This window comes from Protomyctophum bolini (genome assembly GCF_963924005.1).
Source record: "Protomyctophum bolini genome assembly, chromosome: 2".
Lineage (NCBI taxonomy): Eukaryota > Metazoa > Chordata > Actinopteri > Myctophiformes > Myctophidae > Protomyctophum > Protomyctophum bolini.
In genome coordinates, this window is record NC_137863.1 from 17,821,504 (window position 1) to 17,841,728 (window position 20,225).

The following is a 20,225-nucleotide window of genomic DNA, read 5'->3' on the forward strand; positions in this document are numbered from 1 at the left end:
CTGTAATTTATGTGGTCGAGTTGAATAAAAAGGCAATTTGTGCAGTAGTTTTGGAATTGCTTGGTTAAACCTGTTTCTTTTATCCTGTACCCTTGAATAAAGTGGAACGAATGCACACATGTGCGTGAGTAAGCACGAACAATCGCACGTACGAACGTGCGCACACACACACGCACGCACATGTGCACGCACACGCACACACGTATTTACGCACGAACCACAGCATCAGTTAACGTAGCATATAATTGCCGTGTCTCCACTGTAACTGTATAATGAACACTTAAGATAATGTAATGATCTCGAATGAACTGCTCGTAAACATATACAACACACACCCAGGGAGCTGGCCATATGGTTCGCTGTGCAGTAAATGGCGGATCCAGTTACTTCAAATAAATTGAATTTTCCACCTCTGGCCCGTGGAGCCACTAACTGTGTTTGAAGGCCTAATTGAATTTAGACCGAGGGGTCATTCTGATTTAGCTGGCTAATTAAACCACTGAGCGGATGCCCAAACACTGGGCCCATGTGTCTAACCAACCATGAAAGTGTAGCAGGTCGAATACAAGCCTGTTTATTTTCACTTTCCATGGGTCTATATAGGTACTAATAGTGTCACTTCAAAAACAATACACTCCACGTTTAGATGCCACCATGACAACGTCCTTTCTGATGATCATTCCTGGGATGAAGCACTGCGGCCTTGTCTGGGAAGAGGTGGAATTGGGTTGGGTAATTCTGTAGCAAACAGCAATAATTACATATACACTGCAAAAGCTGCATTTGACCCTTGCATATTAGCAGCCAGAGAGAAAGCAAGAGAGAGAGAGAGAGAGAGAGAGAGAGAGAGAGAGAGAGAGAAAGAAAGAGATCCCTCCTTGGCACCCAGTGCATTCACAATAAAAACACAGAAACAAAGAATGCTGGGGGACAAAAAGCTGCTTGGCTCAAAGAGCCTGAACACTGCACATTCCTCTGCTGGCACCCAACAAAAACCGTTCCAGGCCATCGCTTCTTTTATGAAATATTCTATTGACAAGGCCTATTAAAACAACCGCAGCCAAATAAACAAGAGAGAGAGAGAGAAGGATGCCCTTCTCTCTCTCTCCCCACACCCCTGTCTGTCAAAGGGGCTGAGTCAACCAAGATATCTATGGTTTCAACTTTGCCTGCCTCCGCCGAGCAAGGCGCGGACATGAGCAATGTGGACACAGGTAAACACCTGTTGAAAAGCAATGGAAACCGCCTCAGTGTCCGCCCCCCCCCCTGTTCCAACACAATGCATGCCTTCACTGCCAGGCTGACACTGTGACTTAAGCCTGAGTTATACTCAGTTTCGCACCAGGTGTCATGCGGCAAAAATAGCCGATCCACAAGCTCTGCAACACGTCGTGCTGCAACTCGTTGTACATCTTGTAGATCGGCTATTTTAACATATAAATATAAATCAGGCTTAATGGATGCCGGCATACCAGAGGGGGGGGGGGGGTCAACTGCACACCGAGCCACGCCCACCTAGCTAGCTGTGACTGAGCAGGTCGGGGTGGCAGGAATCTCTCATCGCCCTGCCGTTAACGCGCGCTGAAGACCTATATACCTACCTGACAAGAACTTGGCACGGCTCGCCTAGATTCACTCTCCTCATTAAACAAACCGGGGTGAGAAATGTAAATGTTAGTGCACACTTGTTCGGTATTGTGTGTGTGTGTGTGTGTGTGTGTGTGTGTGTGTGTGTGCGTGTGTGTGCGTGTGTGTGCGTGTGTGTGTGTGTGTGTGTGTGTGTGTGTGTGTGTGTGTGTGTGTGTGTGTGTGTGTGTGTGTGTGTGTGTGTGTGTGTGTGTGTGTGTGTGTGGGGAGGGCAGGGGGAATGCAAGGCCTCAGTGTTTGGACACCTGTGGAGTATGTTGGCTGTGTTGCACGCCAACGACAACACCACACACAAAGACAAAAAAAACACCCTCTTGTCCTCATTCAGACTCTTCTTTTAGCCCGCCCTTCCTCCTTTTAACAGGTGTTTAAGCTTTGTGACCCGGCCGGGTGACATGCCTGTCTGTCCCTCCCTCCCTCCCCTGAACAGGTTTGTGGACTGGGTCGTTCCTGACATGGACATGGTGAAAAAAGGCGTACTGATAAACTGTGCCAAGGAGGCTGCGCCGCCCGCTGCTTATTCGAGCCCACTTGAAAACGCTTTACGTCGTCGATTCTCTTTAAGTACGGGAGGTGTAATTCAGAGTTTTTATTAGCAGTGTGTGTTGGCCAGAAGCCTGTGTGTACATGTGGAGGTTGGCCCGTTGCCCGCCAGGACATTACTCCCTCAGCGGAGGTGCGTGTGTTTGTCGTGTCGTCCTCTTAATATTTCACCCTTTCTCCATATCGGCCTATATACGTATCGTCGCTGTCGGGTGGAAACCTTGCATCATGTCCCCAAAAACAATTACTTTTCAGGAAACGGAGAAAAGAATAACTGGTTTTCCAATGGATACAAAGTAGTTATTATTTTTAGTCACAAGCTCTTGTGACCTTTTTCATTCATTCAATATGTATGTTTTCTCCTGTACTCCCGGTTTGTCCAGCACCTGCAGTGGATGTGCATGCCCTATCACCTGTCAATATGTACTGTACAGTACACACACACACACACACACACACACACACACACACACACACACACACACACATGAATGGTAAATGGTGCATTTATATAGCGCCTTTATCCAAGGCACTTTACATTCACCCATTCACACACCGATTGCGGCAGAAGCCATGCAAGTTACCAGCACATCGGGAGCAATTTGGGGTTCAATGTCTTGCCCAAGACATTTCGACATGTAGACAGGAGGAGCTGGGATTCGAACCACCGACCCATGGATTATTGGACGACCTGCTCTACCTCCTGTGCCACAGTCGCCCCATGTTGTTGTGAGCTTGTAGATCTGCTATTCTTGCTGCTTTTCATGACACTTTTGTTTGACAAAGTATGGTATTCATTTACGAACAAATGCGTGCGTGCGTGGGTGCGTGCGTGCCCGACTGTCCGCATGCGTAACGCCCCTGGAATTCAAACTCACCCCAACCCACGTAGCATAGAAAGTCAACATCTTGTCAACCACTAGCCTAAAGGGGATTTCCCCTTTAGCCGGGGGAGATAGTATAGGCTTTTGGTCATCAGGCAGAGACTGCACGTGCATGTGTGTGCGCGTGTTTGTCCACTTAGCAAGCGCCGGGTCTGTTATTGACAGTCAGAGATGCCCCAAAAACGTGTCTCTGCTTCCCATTAGCAAGGCATCTTCTCCACGGCTGGCCCAACACCCGTTAACCATCCGGGCCCTGCAGTGTGAGGAGTTGGCCTGCATGCGTTTCACGCCTCCCCTCTTTATTGTTGATGAATGGCTGCAACAGATGGCTTGTTATCTTTGAAGATTCCAGTAAGACGAGCGTGATGAATCGCTCCGAGCCGGCTTCAATTTATAAAAAAGCAGGAGGAGGGGTTTGGGGGCATATTCTTAACCACTTAAGCAGCATTCATACACCTTGTCATATGACAAACAAACAAGTGCATTTTTCTTTTAAATAGATTATAATGCTAAATGTAAAAATCTTGAAAGTTCTTTACAAAATGTGAGATCTTTTAGGATTTGATTCAAAATCTAGATACCGGTAGGCTACACGCTGTCCCTAATGTACATACCATATATTTCTTATTACATTGAGACATTATCAAACATGTGTTAAAAACTTAATTAGAAACGTCACAAAATCTCGAAAGTGTGAGAACTACTGATTTAGAAGGCGTTTGTAGAATCGGCCTCATGAGCGAATGAAGAGAGAAGAGCCCAACGCAGAATCCCCGCCTGCGGTGGGCGCGGGAAATGGGTTGATCCAGTTGGACCAGAAGCAAGGATAAAACATACAGTATGGCCTACAGCAGTAAAGCCGAATGTGCCCAGAGAGGTGGGGAGGGATATCAAAATATCAAAAGCAGAGGTATGGATTCCAGCAAACTGAACCCTGGCTTCGGCGGTCTCACAGTCACCCCCCAACCCCCCAACGACTCCCACCGTGTTCCGTCACATTAACTGATTGGTCTGATGATCATCGGTTTAAAAAACTGGAATAATGTGAGATATTACAAAAATAGTCATTCCTCTCGCACCTTGGAAACCACCCGTTTCTCATATCAGGTGCGATGTCTTCATGTGCTGCACCTTTCAGGCCTTAACTTTAACTGCCTGCACTTTCATCGCATTCCAGCTGCGAATATGGTTGGCGTTAGAAAAAATAAAAAGAAGACGAATCCAAGCAGGAAGAAAAGAAAAAAGAAAGGAGAGGAGGAGAGGAGGGTGCAGGCTCATCTGGTGCAGTCATTATCCCCTTTACTACATGCCCTCATGACAGACCCTCGTCCACTCTTCTCATCAGTCAAAACTTCACACAGCAGCACATGCACCGGGGCCGGACAGGGCCCGTTGTGGTAGCAATAGCTGTTAATGCCTTCCTTACTTTGTGAATTCTTCTTAGGGCACCCTGTTTCTCACAGCGCTCTCGTAAATCATGCAGCCCATGCCCTGGAGGGGCGAGGGGGCGGGGGCGGTGTGAATCCCTTTCCAATGGAGCCGCATGTGAAATGTCTCTCAGTGCACAACGTGAGAGGAGAGAGATTGGACACTTTGCAGTGTCTTCAGTGCACAACGTGAGAGGAGAGAGATGGGACACTTTGCAGTGTCTTCCTGTGCCACAGAGTTGTGTCAAATGTTTAACTGTAAAACATCAAAAGAGTGTCACACCATGGCCGATGAATATACCGGTATATATAACACACAGCTTACACCATAACTTTCATCAAGTCTTTTTTATCGTCCATGCCGGTGTCATTTCGCTGTTACTATGCTGTATGTCAACGCAGAGGAACAGTTGTGACCTTACGGTATTTATTGCATTATGAAAAACTTGGATGCAAGTGCAGAGAAAGCAATGTTCTTTTCGCTCCTGCAGGGTTCATTTGAGAGCGGAATTGGGAGTGATATATGCTAGCATAAGATCCCTGCAGTCAGGTGGGCTTGTCTATCTAGACCGGCATTCCTCAGCTCTTGGAAGACACATATATATTATTTGACAGTTGACACACTTAGCAGATGTGGATGCATTGCTATTTTTCCACTACATTTAAGAGAGAAATCATTATCATTAAGTTGTGTTAAGGCAGTGGCTAATGATTTGCATTTTTCCATTCCAAAAGCCAAATCTAGTATAATTTTCTCTTTACTGTATACGTTTGCCGACTCTACTGTGGTTTTACAGTAACCGTTATCATCCTACATCACAGAGACAGCTAACCGATATACCCCTACATCAATGTTCCTGCACTTGCCCACATTTCGCATACCAAGCTTAGTGTATTGATCTGCGTTCTAACATGGTGCGTTCTGTTGACCTCTGTGTTGGTCACACAAAACGTTATTTGAGTGCCCGGTTGTTCACAGCAGGCCAGCGAGCAGATAAATCACATGAAAAGACGTGTCAACAGTGCTCTCAAAAATAGACCACCGAAGCACCAGATCCAAATACCAAATATCTGTTGAAGGGACTTCAAAACACTGAGCCGTACACTGAGCCTTATGGGACAGCAGTGGCTGTACAGCCCTTCTGTCACGTGATAAAGACTAAGGGACACAACATGAAAATGTCAAAGTATAGATAAATAAACAAAAACAACATTTTGAGGAGGGAGGCAGGCAGGCAGGCAGGCAGACAGACAGACAGACAGACAGACAGACAGACAGACAGACAGACAGACAGACAGACAGACAGACAGACAGACAGACAGACAGACAGAGTAAAAGTCGTACATTGCACAGACATCTGTCGTGTATAAATCCAAGACAACAGTCCCAACATTACGGCATTTCAGGACACGCTGCAGATTGGGCTTGTAAAAACAAACCGTGTTTTCCACTAACTCAGTTTTCCATCGCCACCACCGGATGAAATCATGTTTTAACAGGGGTCTCATGTCTCAGATATTTGCGTGTGCACAGCATGGCTGTATAACAGGCCTCACCTGTGGGCTACTACCTGTGCTCACTCACCCACACTCCTGATGCAACGTGAAACCCTGGCCTGTTAGTTAACTGCGAGGAACGAGGAACTGTGCCACGGAACTGCCTGCAGTGCTACAGGTGCAAGTATTCCTGTCCCCTCAGCCGTGATTAATTGCATCGAGATCTGGGAGACATCCCAAGTCGAAGCGATCACAATAGCTCGAGCGGAGTCAATCAATATGATCTGTCAGTGCCAGGAAAAGAATGTGATGTTGGAGAGGGGGGGGGGGGGGAGCGGTGCACGGGGCCAAGTGGCTGACAAGCCCACCGATTTATCGCAGATGTGCATTTTTTGAGAAAGCGGGCGGACATGACTTCACCATTTGGGAAGAATTATGTGCTATCGTGAGACCATTATAGGGCACCCTCAAATGGTGTAAAGATCACTGCGGATGCACGGAAAAGTACACAGGCACACATGCAAGCACGCACACAAGCATGCATGTGCACGGCCACAAACGCACGCATGCACGCACCCCCCCCCCCCCCACACACACACAGTGTTCCAACTGACAATCACTTGTCATGGCATGCACACACACACACACACACACACACACACACACACACACACACACACACACGCACTATGTCACTCTCTCAAAGTTCTCTCTCAGGTTCTCAAAGTGGAGACCTGGGACCCTCAGGGGTCATTGCCGGATTCTGGAAGGGCCCTAGCAAAATGAGGAAAAGTAGTTACTTTTGCTCTATCTATGTGAGACATGTGAGAATGTTATGATGCACAAGCACCTACATGAAAGCTTGTGAATGCACACAGCTAAATTCTGTCTTGCACAAGGATGTATGGTAAATGGTGGATTTATATAGCGCCTTTATCCAAGGCGCTTTACATATAGATGCATTACATTCACCCATTCACACACCGATGCCATGACGAAACCACGCAAGGCACCAACCAGCACATCGGGAGCAATTAGGGGTTAAGAGTCTTGCTCAAAGACACTTCGACACTAACTCTGGGGGCGGGGCCCGGGTTTGAACTGGGAAGTGGGAACCTTGTGGTTCCCATCAGGTCACTCTACCCCTGAGCCACTACCGCCCGTCCGCCCTACACATCACAAAACCATGTGAATGCCAGCAAAAGGATGTTTTATCTCTGTCAGAAAAACTTTGCAACCTTTCAAGTTTTTAGGAAACAGAAAACCAAAACTTTCAGTCAACTTATCTTCTGACATAAGCTGACAAAATTTGAAGACATAAGTAAGTAAATCTAAATCGGGGTGGCTTATGTTAGTATTAGCCGAGAACAAGGTTTTCTATCTGGCTTCTCAATGCACCAGACGCCTGGGAGATGGCCTGCTGAGGTGGAGCGCAGCACCCTTCTCAATGCACCAGACGCCTGGGAGATGGCCTGCTGAGGTGGAGCCCAGCACCCTTCTCAATGCACCACACGCCTGGGAGATGGCCTGCTGAGGTGGAGCGCAGCACCCTTCTCAATGCACCAGACGCCTGGGAGATGGCCTGCTGAGGTGGAGCGCAGCACCTACAGTATACCATCATCTTCCAGTACTTACCGCACGCAGTGCTACTCATACATACGCTGTGTTGGATGTGGCTGGGATCGAACCAACAACCTTGTGCTCCACCGACTCAGCTTCCCAGACACTAAGCAGAACATAACGTAATAAAAATGAGCCACAACTTTACCAGATGCAACAGTGACAAACACATGAATTCATGGTTAATTACTTATATTACCAATAATATGTTAATTGTGCCAATTTGTGTTGTGTGATTCTGTATGTTAATGCCAATACTTTTACATGAGCACATTTGTGAATACTGCACGTAATACATATACTCATACTAGAGTATTTCTGCATTGTTTTATTTCTAGTTTCTACTTTTACTTACAATGTGTAAGAATAGTAAAAACAACACTGTTGTAAGTTACAACATACACTTGGTCTCATGGTACCTTGCTGAATTGAATACAAATGTGACCACAATGGAATCCTTTTAACAATCATTGTAAAATCTTACCTCTGTCCTGTCTATCACTGAATCAGTGTTCGGGTATCTCATATACCGTAGAGCGCTCTCGCCTTTGGACCACAAAGTCATGGGTTCGATCCCGGGCACCACCAACTCAGTGTACTAGAATTTCGCCCGGCTTCGCCGGGCTCATCCCAGTGTCGTTGCAGCGCAATATGGGAAGAAGGAATTTGCAAGAGTTGACAGAGTCCACTTCATGTTTCAGCTGTGTTTTTAAACTCAGTAGTGTGCCCTGCACATGTAGTAACGGATGGGTTATAAATTATTATAATAACAGAAAGTGTTTTTTATTTCTCATAAATACGCAAACATGGTGAAACAACTACAGTCACAGAGAGCAGTGCCAAGGTAGCTGCTGCCTGCTAACGATGCAAACAACAGCCTTGCCTGTCGTGTGTGTGTGTGTGGGGGGGGGATAGCACTAATTGTCGACATTTTACTGTGTCATAAATATTGACATCTGTAGCCTATATTGTGATGACATTTGACCGTACATTTGACTCTTGTGTTATATTCTTGTGAAATATTCAGTAAAGTATTGTGGTGAAATATTCACCCCAAGTTGATAAGATATGCAGAGAATATAATACCAAGAACCCCCAGTTTGAAATGCATTAGGCCACAGACCCCCATTTGATACCATTTGCTCTCTGGGAAAATCAGGGTCCATTTGGTTCCATTTGTATGCTCTTGGAGTATGATGACTGTGCTAACAGTATTATCATAAAATATGTCTCAGTTTGAAGATTCAAAAAAACATATTTCATATGTGTGAGCTTGTAAAGTAGAACGTTCAACCTAGAGACAGTGTTGCCAAGTCTGATCATTATAAGCTACTTTGGACTTGTTTATCTATTGCAAATGTAACACTGAAACAGCGTCCACGTTCGGTTTAATAACTCCCGACCTGTTTTATCAAATAAATAACTTGAAGTGGTTTATGGTAGCTGACATGTGTAGGTCCGTTGCCTGAAAATATCACATGTGTAGCTAAACGGATCTCTGAGTAAAAAAATTAAACGTGCAAAATGTTACATCCTTGGCGGCTCTCCCCTATTAGTTTACTCACAGCACAGCACCGTCACTCCTGTCAGTTATTTCGTCCTAATAACTTGAAGTGGTTTATGGTAGCTGACATGTGTAGGTCCGTTGCCTGAAAATATTACATGTGTAGCTAAACGGATCTCTGAGTAAAAAAATGAAACGTGCAAAATATGTTCTAAATTTGTATTGTATTGTGTAGTGTATTCTAAAATTAGTTTAGGGTTGTATAACATGGTACAACTCAATCAATCAAACGTTTGTTTAATCAATGTATTGCCCCATTGAAGAAAAAGAAATGGCCAAACTGGTACACCCGATACTATTTAATATTTCCCTTATGTTTGATACATTTTCTTGTCACATCCATGGTATGAAAACAATGCTAAGGAGTTGCTTCAATGAAATATAATTGCTTTAAGCTGAAAACGATATGTTTAATGGTGTTTTTTAGCGTTGTTACATTTATCATGCATGCCGTTACAATTATTCCGATATGCGCAGCAAATGTAACACTGAAACAGCGTCCACGTTCGGTTTAATAACTCCCGACCTGTTGTGTGTAAGTAGCGTGGTTAAAAGGCTGTGTGTTTCTGTTGTAAGCAACTCATGTTAGGTCTGCGCACACTGTATGTTGCTATGGCAATCTGTCATGAAATGCTGCTGACGTTAGCATGTGTGCTATCAGGCAAAAGCTGAGATAGATATGCAACTACTACTGGGGAAAATGTCATAGAAAACACAACACCTAATTTCGGAATGTTATTGTGACCTATTGAGCACAAACAGACCATCATGATTTGCTTGCTGGACCTATAATTAATTTATTTGCATTAAATGTCCACTCGCCCATCAAAAAGAAAAGCAAGATGGCTGCGACAGAGTGTGAGCTCGACGGACAGATCAGAGCTGGTGACGTATGAGGCAGGGTGTTGCCAGGTTTGCGAATTGTAAGCGAGTTGTAGTGTATGTAAGTAGCGTGGTTTAAAGGGCTTGTTTGTGGGCTGGTTGGGCTTGTTTCTGACCGTGTTGGGGCAGCAGTGATTCCGTGTTCCGTGTAGGAATGTTTCATAAAAGTAATATTTGCAGAGTAAATAAGACACTTGAACGGCTAAAAAATAGCCTATGTCAGTTCGGGGAGCGTAACTCAGTAGTGTGCCGTGCACATGTAGTAACGGATGGGTTATAAATTATTATAATACTGTACTGCACTCCTTAGTATTGCACTGTACTGTAATGTTGTCCTCTGTACTGTACTTTACTGTACGTCTTTACTGTACTGTACTGTACTGTTGTTAGTGTTGTTATTGTTTTTTTTCTTATAATGATTATTATTATTATTGTTATTATTATTACATGCATTATTGTTCTGATGTGAGCTTGTTTGTAAATGAGTGAGTTTACAAAGAAGTTTATTGTTATTATTATTATTATTATGATTATTATTATTAGTATTGTTATTGTGATTATTACATGGATTATTGTTGTGATGTGAGTTTGTGGCTGACTCACTATCTATAAAATAAAAACATGGCAGTTCATTTAAAATAGGTTACAGACCCCTGTTATATGCGCTTGTTTTGGGATTATTTTTATAGACCTATTTACTTGTTTCTATGAGACATGGCAACGCCAACAGCGCAGCGAAAGGCATCCACGTCTTTCTCTTGTGAAATGCTGAGATTAGAAACGACCATAATTATTTCATTTCTCAACCTTAAAAAAAAAATAGACATCTCCATAATCCTTGGGAAGTGTGTGTAGCAAAAGTAGTCGGCATTGTCATGGTTGAAAGTATTCATGCAACACTGACGCTGTAAGCTGTGTGATGCTAACGCGCTAACACCGTTAGCATGGTCTGTGTTGGTCAAAGGAAAAAGGATAGATATGAAACTACTGGCCAAAGTGTCATACAAAACACAACACCTAAAATCGGAATGTGATGGTGACCTATTGAGCACAAACAGACAATCATGATTTGCTTGCTGGACCTATAATTAATTTATGTGCATTACATTTCCACCTCGCACATATAAATCAAAAGCAAGATGGATGCTAACGCGCTAACACCGTTAGCATGTTCTGTGTTGGTCGGAAAAAAGATATAGATATGAAATTACTGGCCCAAATAAATGTCATAAAAACACAACACCTAAAATCGGAATGTGATGGTGACCTATTGAGCACAAACAGACAATCATGATTTGCTTGCTGGACCTATAATTAATTTATGTGCATTACATTTCAACCTCGCACATATAAATCAAGCCACAGTGCAGTCAGAGAGTAGTTCACAGGTCACACACAGGAGCAGTGAAAGGGGGAGGGGACTTGGGATGGCAGTGTAGAGTAGGCACGACATTGAGGGGTAGAAACCATCCCGGTCGCGTGGTTCATCTAACGCGTGTGTCACTGTGAAGGACTGGCCCCATTAAGTGAACGTAGTTGGCGTAGTAGACGGCAACATGACGATTCTGACGTAGGCTGTTGAGGTTGAGCAAGAATAGCGTGTTTCAGAAAAGTAATATTTAAACAGTAAAGAAGACATTTTTGGCGAATGCAATGTAGTCTATGTCTTTTGTGGGAGTGTGCAGGTTTTATTTTGCATAGAGAGATGTGTGGTGGAAGTGTGGCTTGGTCGGAGATAGAGCACGAATGAACGGCCAGGTGCTCATGCACCCCTGTCTATTAGGGTAGCAGGATGGGTATACTGGGTAGCCAGGCTTGGGTGCGGAAAGTCGTGGTAGGTTTGTGGCGCTCCACCTCAGCGATCCTTCTCCCAGGGATCTATCGCAGTAGTGCACTGTAACGGGGACAGAGTGCATTATCCGATAATAAGCATCTCCCGATTTACTTACGTCATACGGCCTTTAAGGAAAAGTCCTTGAAATGACAAAGGCGCTGAGCGCACTGGTGCCAATACAAACCAATACGTGAGTGAGTGCACTCCTGGTGTGCATATCCAAATGCACCCAGAGTTGGGGGGGGGGGGGGAGTACTAACAGTCTGACATCACATGCAACAGTCCGACAACATACATGGTTAAGAATCACCCATGGCTCCCGACATACATGCGGCCGGTTAAGACACATGCGTGGCCGGTTAAGAATCACCTGTGGCTTCTGCGCGAAAACACACAACATTTACTTGTAACAGAGCATATTTCTGCACTGTGGTATTTCTACTTTCACAAATAAGTTCGGAAAACAAGAAAAATCAGTGTACTTTCACTACCATGATGAGGCTTCGGTACTGCCAACCAGGCCCTGCCTGCCTGGCCCTTTAAGAAGCAGTGAGAGTGAAAAAGGGGGGCGGTGCGGTTTCACACCCGGGGTGGGAAACATGGGCGGGGCCTTCGAGTGGCTGAGTGACAGCTGCTCACTGGCCCCTCCAACTCTAGAGCGACGCCTCAACGATCCACAGCGGGCCAATCGGACGAGGCTTTGTCCTGCTTCTCAAGCCGGAGCGGCCAATGGGAGGGTCGGGTGGGGGGAGGGACCACGCGGTGTGAGTTTGCGTGTAGTGTGTGTGTGGTGTGTGTGTGTGTGTGTGTATGTGTGTGTGTGTGTATGCCGTTCATCCAACGTGGGACTATGGAACGATCGCCCCCCTGAAAAAAAGGAAAGTAAGTGAAGAAGGAAAAAACTCCTGGTGGAAGAAGAGAGACGGACGGAACGGTCGCTATTAATCGGATCGCGGAGATTTAGTGACCGCAGACCACATGTGATAAGCTGTCTGTCCGGACGAGACGGGACGGGACAGGGATCTGCTTTTTGGTGTCGCTTTCAAAGAAGTTGTGGATTATTGGGACGTGAGCGAGGTGTTGCTTTTTGAAGACAGGCTCACACACAGAGAGAGAGAGAGAGAGAGAGACCAACGGTTACATTTTACCTTGTGTTCGTTTTAGTTAGAAACCTTTTTGCTACTAAAAAAAGTTCCATTCCCAGCGCGCGGCGGAGGTGGACTGTGGAATGGTTTTCTATTGTTGTGAGAGACAATAACAATCGGTCCTCCTGCTACATTGTATATCCGCTGATGATCTCAAAAAGTTATTTTGATCAGATTTAATAATAATCTGCCGGGGGACTGGTGTTTTCTTTTTCCACCACCAACCAACCATCTAAACTCGCATGTTGTTGCCAAACATGTCCATTATTATTATTTCACCAGCGATCGTTCGTACCTGACAAAAAAAGCAAAGAAATGTCGTTTTTAATATTTTGTGGACGAGGGGGTTAAGCGGGGAGTTTGTGTTTAAATGTTTAAAGTTTCACGTCGCTACTTTTTTTCTTTCCCGAGACGTGGATCCACTTTTGATTTCAATCGGACACCACCAGGCAAACTTGGAGGACGGTGGGAACTATTTCTAAATGCCTGGGAAGAACATTGAAATAATAAGCCATTTATTACACAAAGACAATTAATGCCTTATAACGAGTGCATACGCTTCCCGACGCTGCATTATTACTACTATTATTTTTATTAGTAGTTAAGTTCCCCAATAATTTGCGGATAGGGGAGCGAGAGAGAGAGATCAGTGGCCGCCGCGCTGCCTGCTATTAAAACTGGATACAAAATGGCGGCGTCCCTGGGACGAATTGGACCCGTTTCTTCTCACTATGTTTTTTATTTAGTTTTGTCGCTTGAACTGTTAATCAGCAGTGGATCGCCGCCGCCGTCGCCGGGCTCCCCCGACGGGACGCCGGTGGTGTCACCGTGTCCCCAGAACTGTACGTGCGACGGTCAGGGCTCGGTGGACTGCAGCCACCGGGAGTTGGTGGTCCCACCGACGGACCTTCCAGTTGGGACGGTCTCCTTGTAAGTATAGCACCCACTGACTACTAGTGACTAGGCTGCCTGCAGGCAGGCAGCGTCCAGTTCGACTGACCGACCGTTGCCTATTTTTATATTGACCATCCCGTAACGGGATAACAATGTTATTACCAGCACAGTGGCACCCAACATGTCACAGGCTGTGTCACACCGAATGCTTCTCAAACTTGTTCATGTCAAGGAACCTCCTAATTAATATGTATTTGGCAGCGGACCCCCCACTCCCCATTGGAACATATGCTGTCCCAGAGACCCCCCCCCCCCATACAAGAGTGTGTGTTGTTAAAATGATTACAAAACATTCTAAATTTGTTAAAGAAGAAGAAGAGAAAAGCAGATCTATTATCTATTTTCAAATATCCAATGTGTTTAGGGTTTAAGTGGTTGATGGGGTGGGGAGTCTGGGGACCCCCTGCGGAACCGGTCAGCCGGGGGTTTCCTCCTAACTTTAAGTTTGAGAACCGTGGCTCTGTACATGTAACACCAAATGCTGCAGCACTGACCAGCTGTGGTCAGTTATATGATCAATCAGGGTCTTTTTTTGGATTCGAAGAGAAGACCAATGTTTGCAGAATGACAGAAACGGGAGTTATTGTGGCATGCAAGAAAAAAAGGGTGGGGGGGGAAGAAATCATGGTTTAATTAAGTTTGGCAGGTGTTTTTGCTTGCGCATTAAGGCTCAGTGACTTATAGTTTACTGTATAATACATTTTCTGTTTACAACATTGGTCAGAGTGGAGGGAGGGTTACCCACCCACGACCACCTGGGAGCCGTTCCCAGTACAACCACAGCATTCTGTGGAAGGGTGTTAAGTGCCTTGCTCAATGGCACGTTTGCTGCTTAGAAACGTTGCTGAGAAGAGTTGGACTCAAACCAAAATAGAGTTTTCTCTTGGGGATTTGGAAACTATATAGACACCTAAAAATGTGGTTTCAGCTTGTGTTGTTCCCCAAATGCTAGAGTATAGACGCTACAGTAAGATTCACAGAATAAACCTTTAAGTGCTCGTCGTTTGTCAATGCATGACAAGTAGCCTATTTATTTTAACGCTATTTGCTGAGTTGTGGTTGCAATCGTTATCGCAAGCGTCTCTGTGAGACAGAAATCTGTTCAGAGTACATGTTAGACGTTATTTATACGTCTGCGCTAGTCACCGAACTGGTAACTGACCCCTCAGTTAAGTGGATGCCTCCAAAAGTGTCACAACATCCAAATTGGCTTTATTCACCGAGATTTATGGCATGACAGCCAGGTCTTCCGCCGAAAGCCTGGATTTGTTCCTGACTCGCAAATTAGATTTCTCGTAAATTAAGGATAATCTCCTCAAGACAACACCGACCACAATAGAAACCTTGTGTGCAGGTTTGGTTTGGTGCAGGGAGCGGATTTGTCAACGTTTTCATGGAATGTCTCCCTAAAATTGCAGCAGCATCAGCCTGTGTGTGAGGCTGAATGACACAATGTGTTGACAAGACAACACATCACTCTGTATTCTCCCAGTCGACATGCTGGCTGGCTGCTCCCACTGTCTGCACTATATCATAGTCTGCACTTTCGACGACAATTGCAAGGCCTGAAGAACAATATTTGTGCCTTTTTAGCAGAGATCTTGAAGAAAGAAATTGAACAATTTTGAATAAACTATAGAACTTATTAAAGCACAACATCTTTTCAGATGGGGCTCTGCGGCCAAACGCATATCAATTTGGGGCTCCTCCTTGACATGAAAATGTTTGAGAACCACTGGAATAAATTATCCAATGGGCTGATGGTCTGTGTGTGTGTGTGTGTGTGTGTGTGTGTGTGTGTGTGTGACGTGTGTGTGTGTGTTGTTGGGAGCGGGGGTTAAAGACCAAAGGCCTGCAGACCCCTCTGGCTCCCAGGTTCCTGTGTGAGGCCGTTTGTCTTCCCTTGGGAAGTAAGGAATGCAAAAAGAAAAAGGGGGAAAAAAATCCTACAAACATGAATAACAACACTTGTGTCCAGGTAGTCCTTAATGCCCGTAAGCACCACTTGGCCAAGTTCAAGTGCAGACCCTGTTGAACGCGCGCACATACACACACACACACACACACCCAGGTCCCCCTGTCCAAATGGACAATGGCAAATAGGACAAGTGTCCCATCTGAAACAGCTGAGCACTCAGCGGCCTGTGTGTGGCTTGGAGCAGGGCTCAGCTGCAGTGCGTTATCTTTGCCAGCCTTATCATTCAGGTTTTAAGGACCCGCAATCTTGTTGTTTTTCAAAGCGAATGGCTTTATGGTCCCCAAATTATCTTTTAAAACACCTAGGTTGCATATTTCCTCACCACTTAAGATAGTTCCTTTGTGCTGGCAGGTATCACAAAGGGAGAGAGCTCCTTTCTTCTGGGCTCTGTAAAAGAGCCAGATTAGTAGATGATTACTGTAAACCAGAAGAGACAAGGAGAGAGGCTTTCACTTGCAGCTTAATGTGATCCCATTTAAAGCTACCTCGAGCCAAGTTCTTTCCACTTGACTAAATTAAATAGTTTGTATATGGGGGTAAAGTTTGCCTTTTTATTATAGTTTGTGTGTATTGCTTGCTCTCAAAGCCTGTGAGTTACTGCCGCAAGTGCCGTTCATGTATTACCAACCATACCGTGTCTCTGTACTTGGCAAAGTTTTTTGCATCGTGACTATGAATCACCATTGCCTCGTTCAAATATCTACCAAGTGTGTTGTAATCGGTCAGCTTGAACTGGACAGGCATTGAGGCTTTTGTAACTGCACGGTTGGCTGGGGTTACCTGTGTTATAATCCAGTAATCTTTCATTCATCCTCACGCATGGCAGACTTGAGAGCATTCTCAAAGTGTGTCCCCAGCAAAATGAGGAATAGTTTAAAACACTTAAAGCCCTGATATATATTTTAGCTAGTCAGAAATTGCTGATCTAACAGTCTCATATCTTCTCATATCTCAGTCTCATATCTTCCCTTCCTTCTTGCATCAAAACCTTCCAAATGGGGGACTGCGAGCAAGTACATATCAATTGTACTTGGTTGTTTGAGAACCAATGTGATTTCAAAGAGCATGGTTTCCCATGCATGCAACGCAGGGGAGTTATTACACGATTATTTGGATAAAAAATATGTAATAATAGTGTGTATAAGGCTTTTACCCTAATCCCAGTACAACAGAAATATTCTCACAATGAGCCAAATGAGCAAAAACTGTTGATCCCCAGAGGAGGAAAAAAAAGTCAGCTTTGTAGAAGTGTGACGGGAGGCCAGCAAGTTGCTAATTATACCTCTCCGTTTGTCGTTTAACTCAACATAATATAAAGTGGTCAACCGCTAACTGAGAGAAGAACACGACAGTGTCCAGCCACACACCACCAGATAGGTTTCATCCATCTCTCCACCTCCGGATCCCGGAGCCAAGTGAAATGAATGCTGGGGACTCAACTGTCCCTGTTATGTTTAGCCTGGGAAGGAAGCCGCGGGCGTGGTGGATTGGTGCGGTGGCCAGCATGGACATTTACTGTTGGATGTCAATAAAAACAAGCCACCATCCTCTCCCAGTCCCCCCCCTTTCTCACCATGATGACTGGAAGCACAAAGAGAAGTTCCTTGTTTCATGGACTTACACATCTGCGGTTATCTAAACTTGTTTCATGCTCAGCGCCAAGTTGCTCTTATTCAGCAAAGTTTGAAATAAATTGATAATATTATGGACAGGACAACCCCAGCACAGTAACCCTGAGAATTAAAATGCATTTTAAGCATCCAGAAGCAAGGTTTTATTTTGCTACTAACTTATACAAGTACAAGCAGCGACATGTTGCTGGGACTTGTGCTCACATTCTAACAATCTACCTCTGTTCTACCTCCGTTGTGTACAGTACATACTGCCTAGTGCAACACAGAGGGGGTTGTACTGTGTGTTGTAGGTCATGGAGGTTCTTCATCGTTACATGCAATTGAGCATTTAACTTATACTGCAGTGGTTTTTGATGAGATGTAGCCTCTCGGACCCAAAACTTTGAATATTCTGTTGTCGTTGGATAATATTTTGTCCACACTTCCATGCTGTATTGATATTGGTACCAGAGGAGAGATAATTCTCTAATTGTGTCTCTTTCTTTTAATTTAAGTAACAATAATTTAACTCTTGAGATTTTACGCTCTCAAGAGGAACCTGGAACCACCTCAAGGACCACTGGTGGTCCCCGGACCACTGGTTGAAAACCACTTGTATAGTGAATCGCTCTGCTAACTGCTAAGCAACAGCGCAACAAAAGCTGTGCCCTAGCTCTCTCTGCATCCAGCTTTCAAAGGAATGAAGATATCTCTGACGTGCCGGTGAATAAGTGTGTAGCTGTCATGCAACTGTGTTGGTTGTCTTTTCACAGGCTTGTATTTGTGAGGAGTAACAGCGCTGACACCACTGCAGCGGTAGCGTGGGGTTGACAGGGGACTGGTGTCTGGGTACTGGTCTGCTGTATATCCATCAGTACCAGTCACTCATTGGCCCTGGATAAAAAATACAGAAAAAACACCCTAATACCTTCCAGTTGTCAAAATAGTTCCCCTACTGGGCCCTGTTTTGAGCGCTCCCCTGTGAGCCGCGTGGCCTTGATGAGAATGGTAGGAAACATGCGCGTGTTGGCATAAACCGCGCAGGAGACTGAGCTAACAAGAAGAGATGGTGAGGGATTGGGGGAATTTGCCGTACATGAGAGGATTTGCAAAGTGACTACAGAGATTATGCGCACAGCGAAGTCCTGATTGTTAATTTAACTCTGAGAATGTACAAATGTAAGTTATGTAACCAAATCGACTCCACTCTGCAGGCCGTACGGATGAAGGACTGGTTGAGAACTTACAGTATAAGTGTGATGTTTTTTATTTATTTGGGGTAGCAGTGTTTCCGTGTCAAACACATGAGCCTATTTTGCTGATTAAACAAAGGGTTGCTTATAAGACGTAACAAATTCCCCATTGCTCTTTAGATGTCGGCCGTTTTTGATCGATGAATAGCCAAATAACATTCAACACGGACTTCCTCTCGCTTGGTCACATATTCCCTCTCAGGAGTGGCGCCTTATCTTATTTGTGGTCCCGGTAATGTGTATAAATAGCGTTTTTTGCCCACAGTGCCATCCGCTTAATGGAGTTTCGCGAGTAAATAGGAGCATGACCATTACTAATGTTGGTTGTGATTGCCGTGGTCAGATGGAGATAAGGCAGATGTCTGACTGAAAGCTTGCCAACTATACAGATATTAGAATGTTTCCCTGTAAAGGTTACAGAAAGCCCCAGTGCAGCATTGGATGTCTTTTTGTTGTTTTTGTTATTGTTGTACAATCTCTACATGACTCTCTGCATGCTCTCTGGTCAAAGGCAAAGAGGTGGCTAATCTCAGCTGATCCTCCTACACCCCAGGTTTTCCTGTGTGGTTTGTGTAAAGGGCAGGCAGGCCATAACTCTCTCTCCTCCAGCCCTCCGCTAGTCAGTCACACTGCTGCAGAGCAGGCCTTTTCTCCGCTAGGCAGTCACACTGCTGCAGAGTAGGACGTTTTTTGCCTCCCAATCCGTCCCAAGCCTTCAGACTTTAAACCCCTGCAGAGTGGTGGCACTGGTTAACACCGCCCCCATCAATTGGTTTTGGCTTCTGGCCTTAGGAAATGGGTTTGTTTTGGTGGTTTCCTGTTGGGGGCCTGGTGGCTCGACTGGTTTGGGGCGGGGAGGGTTTGTGCGAGGGTGGGGCCTGCGAATCACCTGGCCTGGGGGGTGGGGGGATGTTTTCTGCCCACTGCCTGGAAGTGTTTTGTCAATGTCACGGTCTGTTGCCGTCGTTCGTTGCCTCCAGGCTGGTTCCACTAGCGGGCAAAAGTTGTGTCAGTGGTTGAAACCTCAAGCTCAACCACCGTCAGCCGGAGTCACAACACACTGAGGCAACTCCAAGAAGAGAGGAAGTAGTGAAACTACTTACGCTCCTCCTGTCAACGTCTCTTTTAGAAGCATGGCTTCGTCACGTGTATCCTCAGAAAGCATCAAAGCACACAAAGACATTTGCTACGATCAATTTAACTTAAAACTTAAATGTTATTATTATGAGTCCACAGTCAACGGGCAGGGTTTTGCTGTGTATGCACTATGTAGGTGGTGGTGGTTGTTGTCACTGTGATGTTTGCAGTGTACGTTTACTTGTTTTGTGTCCATTAGGCTACTATTTGCCAGTTTGTGTGAGCTGAGCTTGACATAAAGGCAAGA

At 45.1% G+C, this 20,225-nt stretch overlaps 1 protein-coding gene across 1 annotated transcript in view; it reads left to right on the forward strand.

Annotated features, from left to right (window-relative positions):
• The first annotated feature begins 12,734 nt into the window (after positions 1-12,734).
• The window catches only part of lrig1 (leucine-rich repeats and immunoglobulin-like domains 1), a 53,720-nt gene continuing 46,229 nt past the window's right edge, over positions 12,735-20,225 (forward strand). Inside the window, exon 1 of the mRNA XM_080781696.1 lies at positions 12,735-13,973. Coding sequence (XP_080637822.1) covers positions 13,732-13,973 — 242 coding nt within the window. The 5' untranslated portion in view covers positions 12,735-13,731. The remainder of the gene's footprint in view (positions 13,974-20,225) is intronic.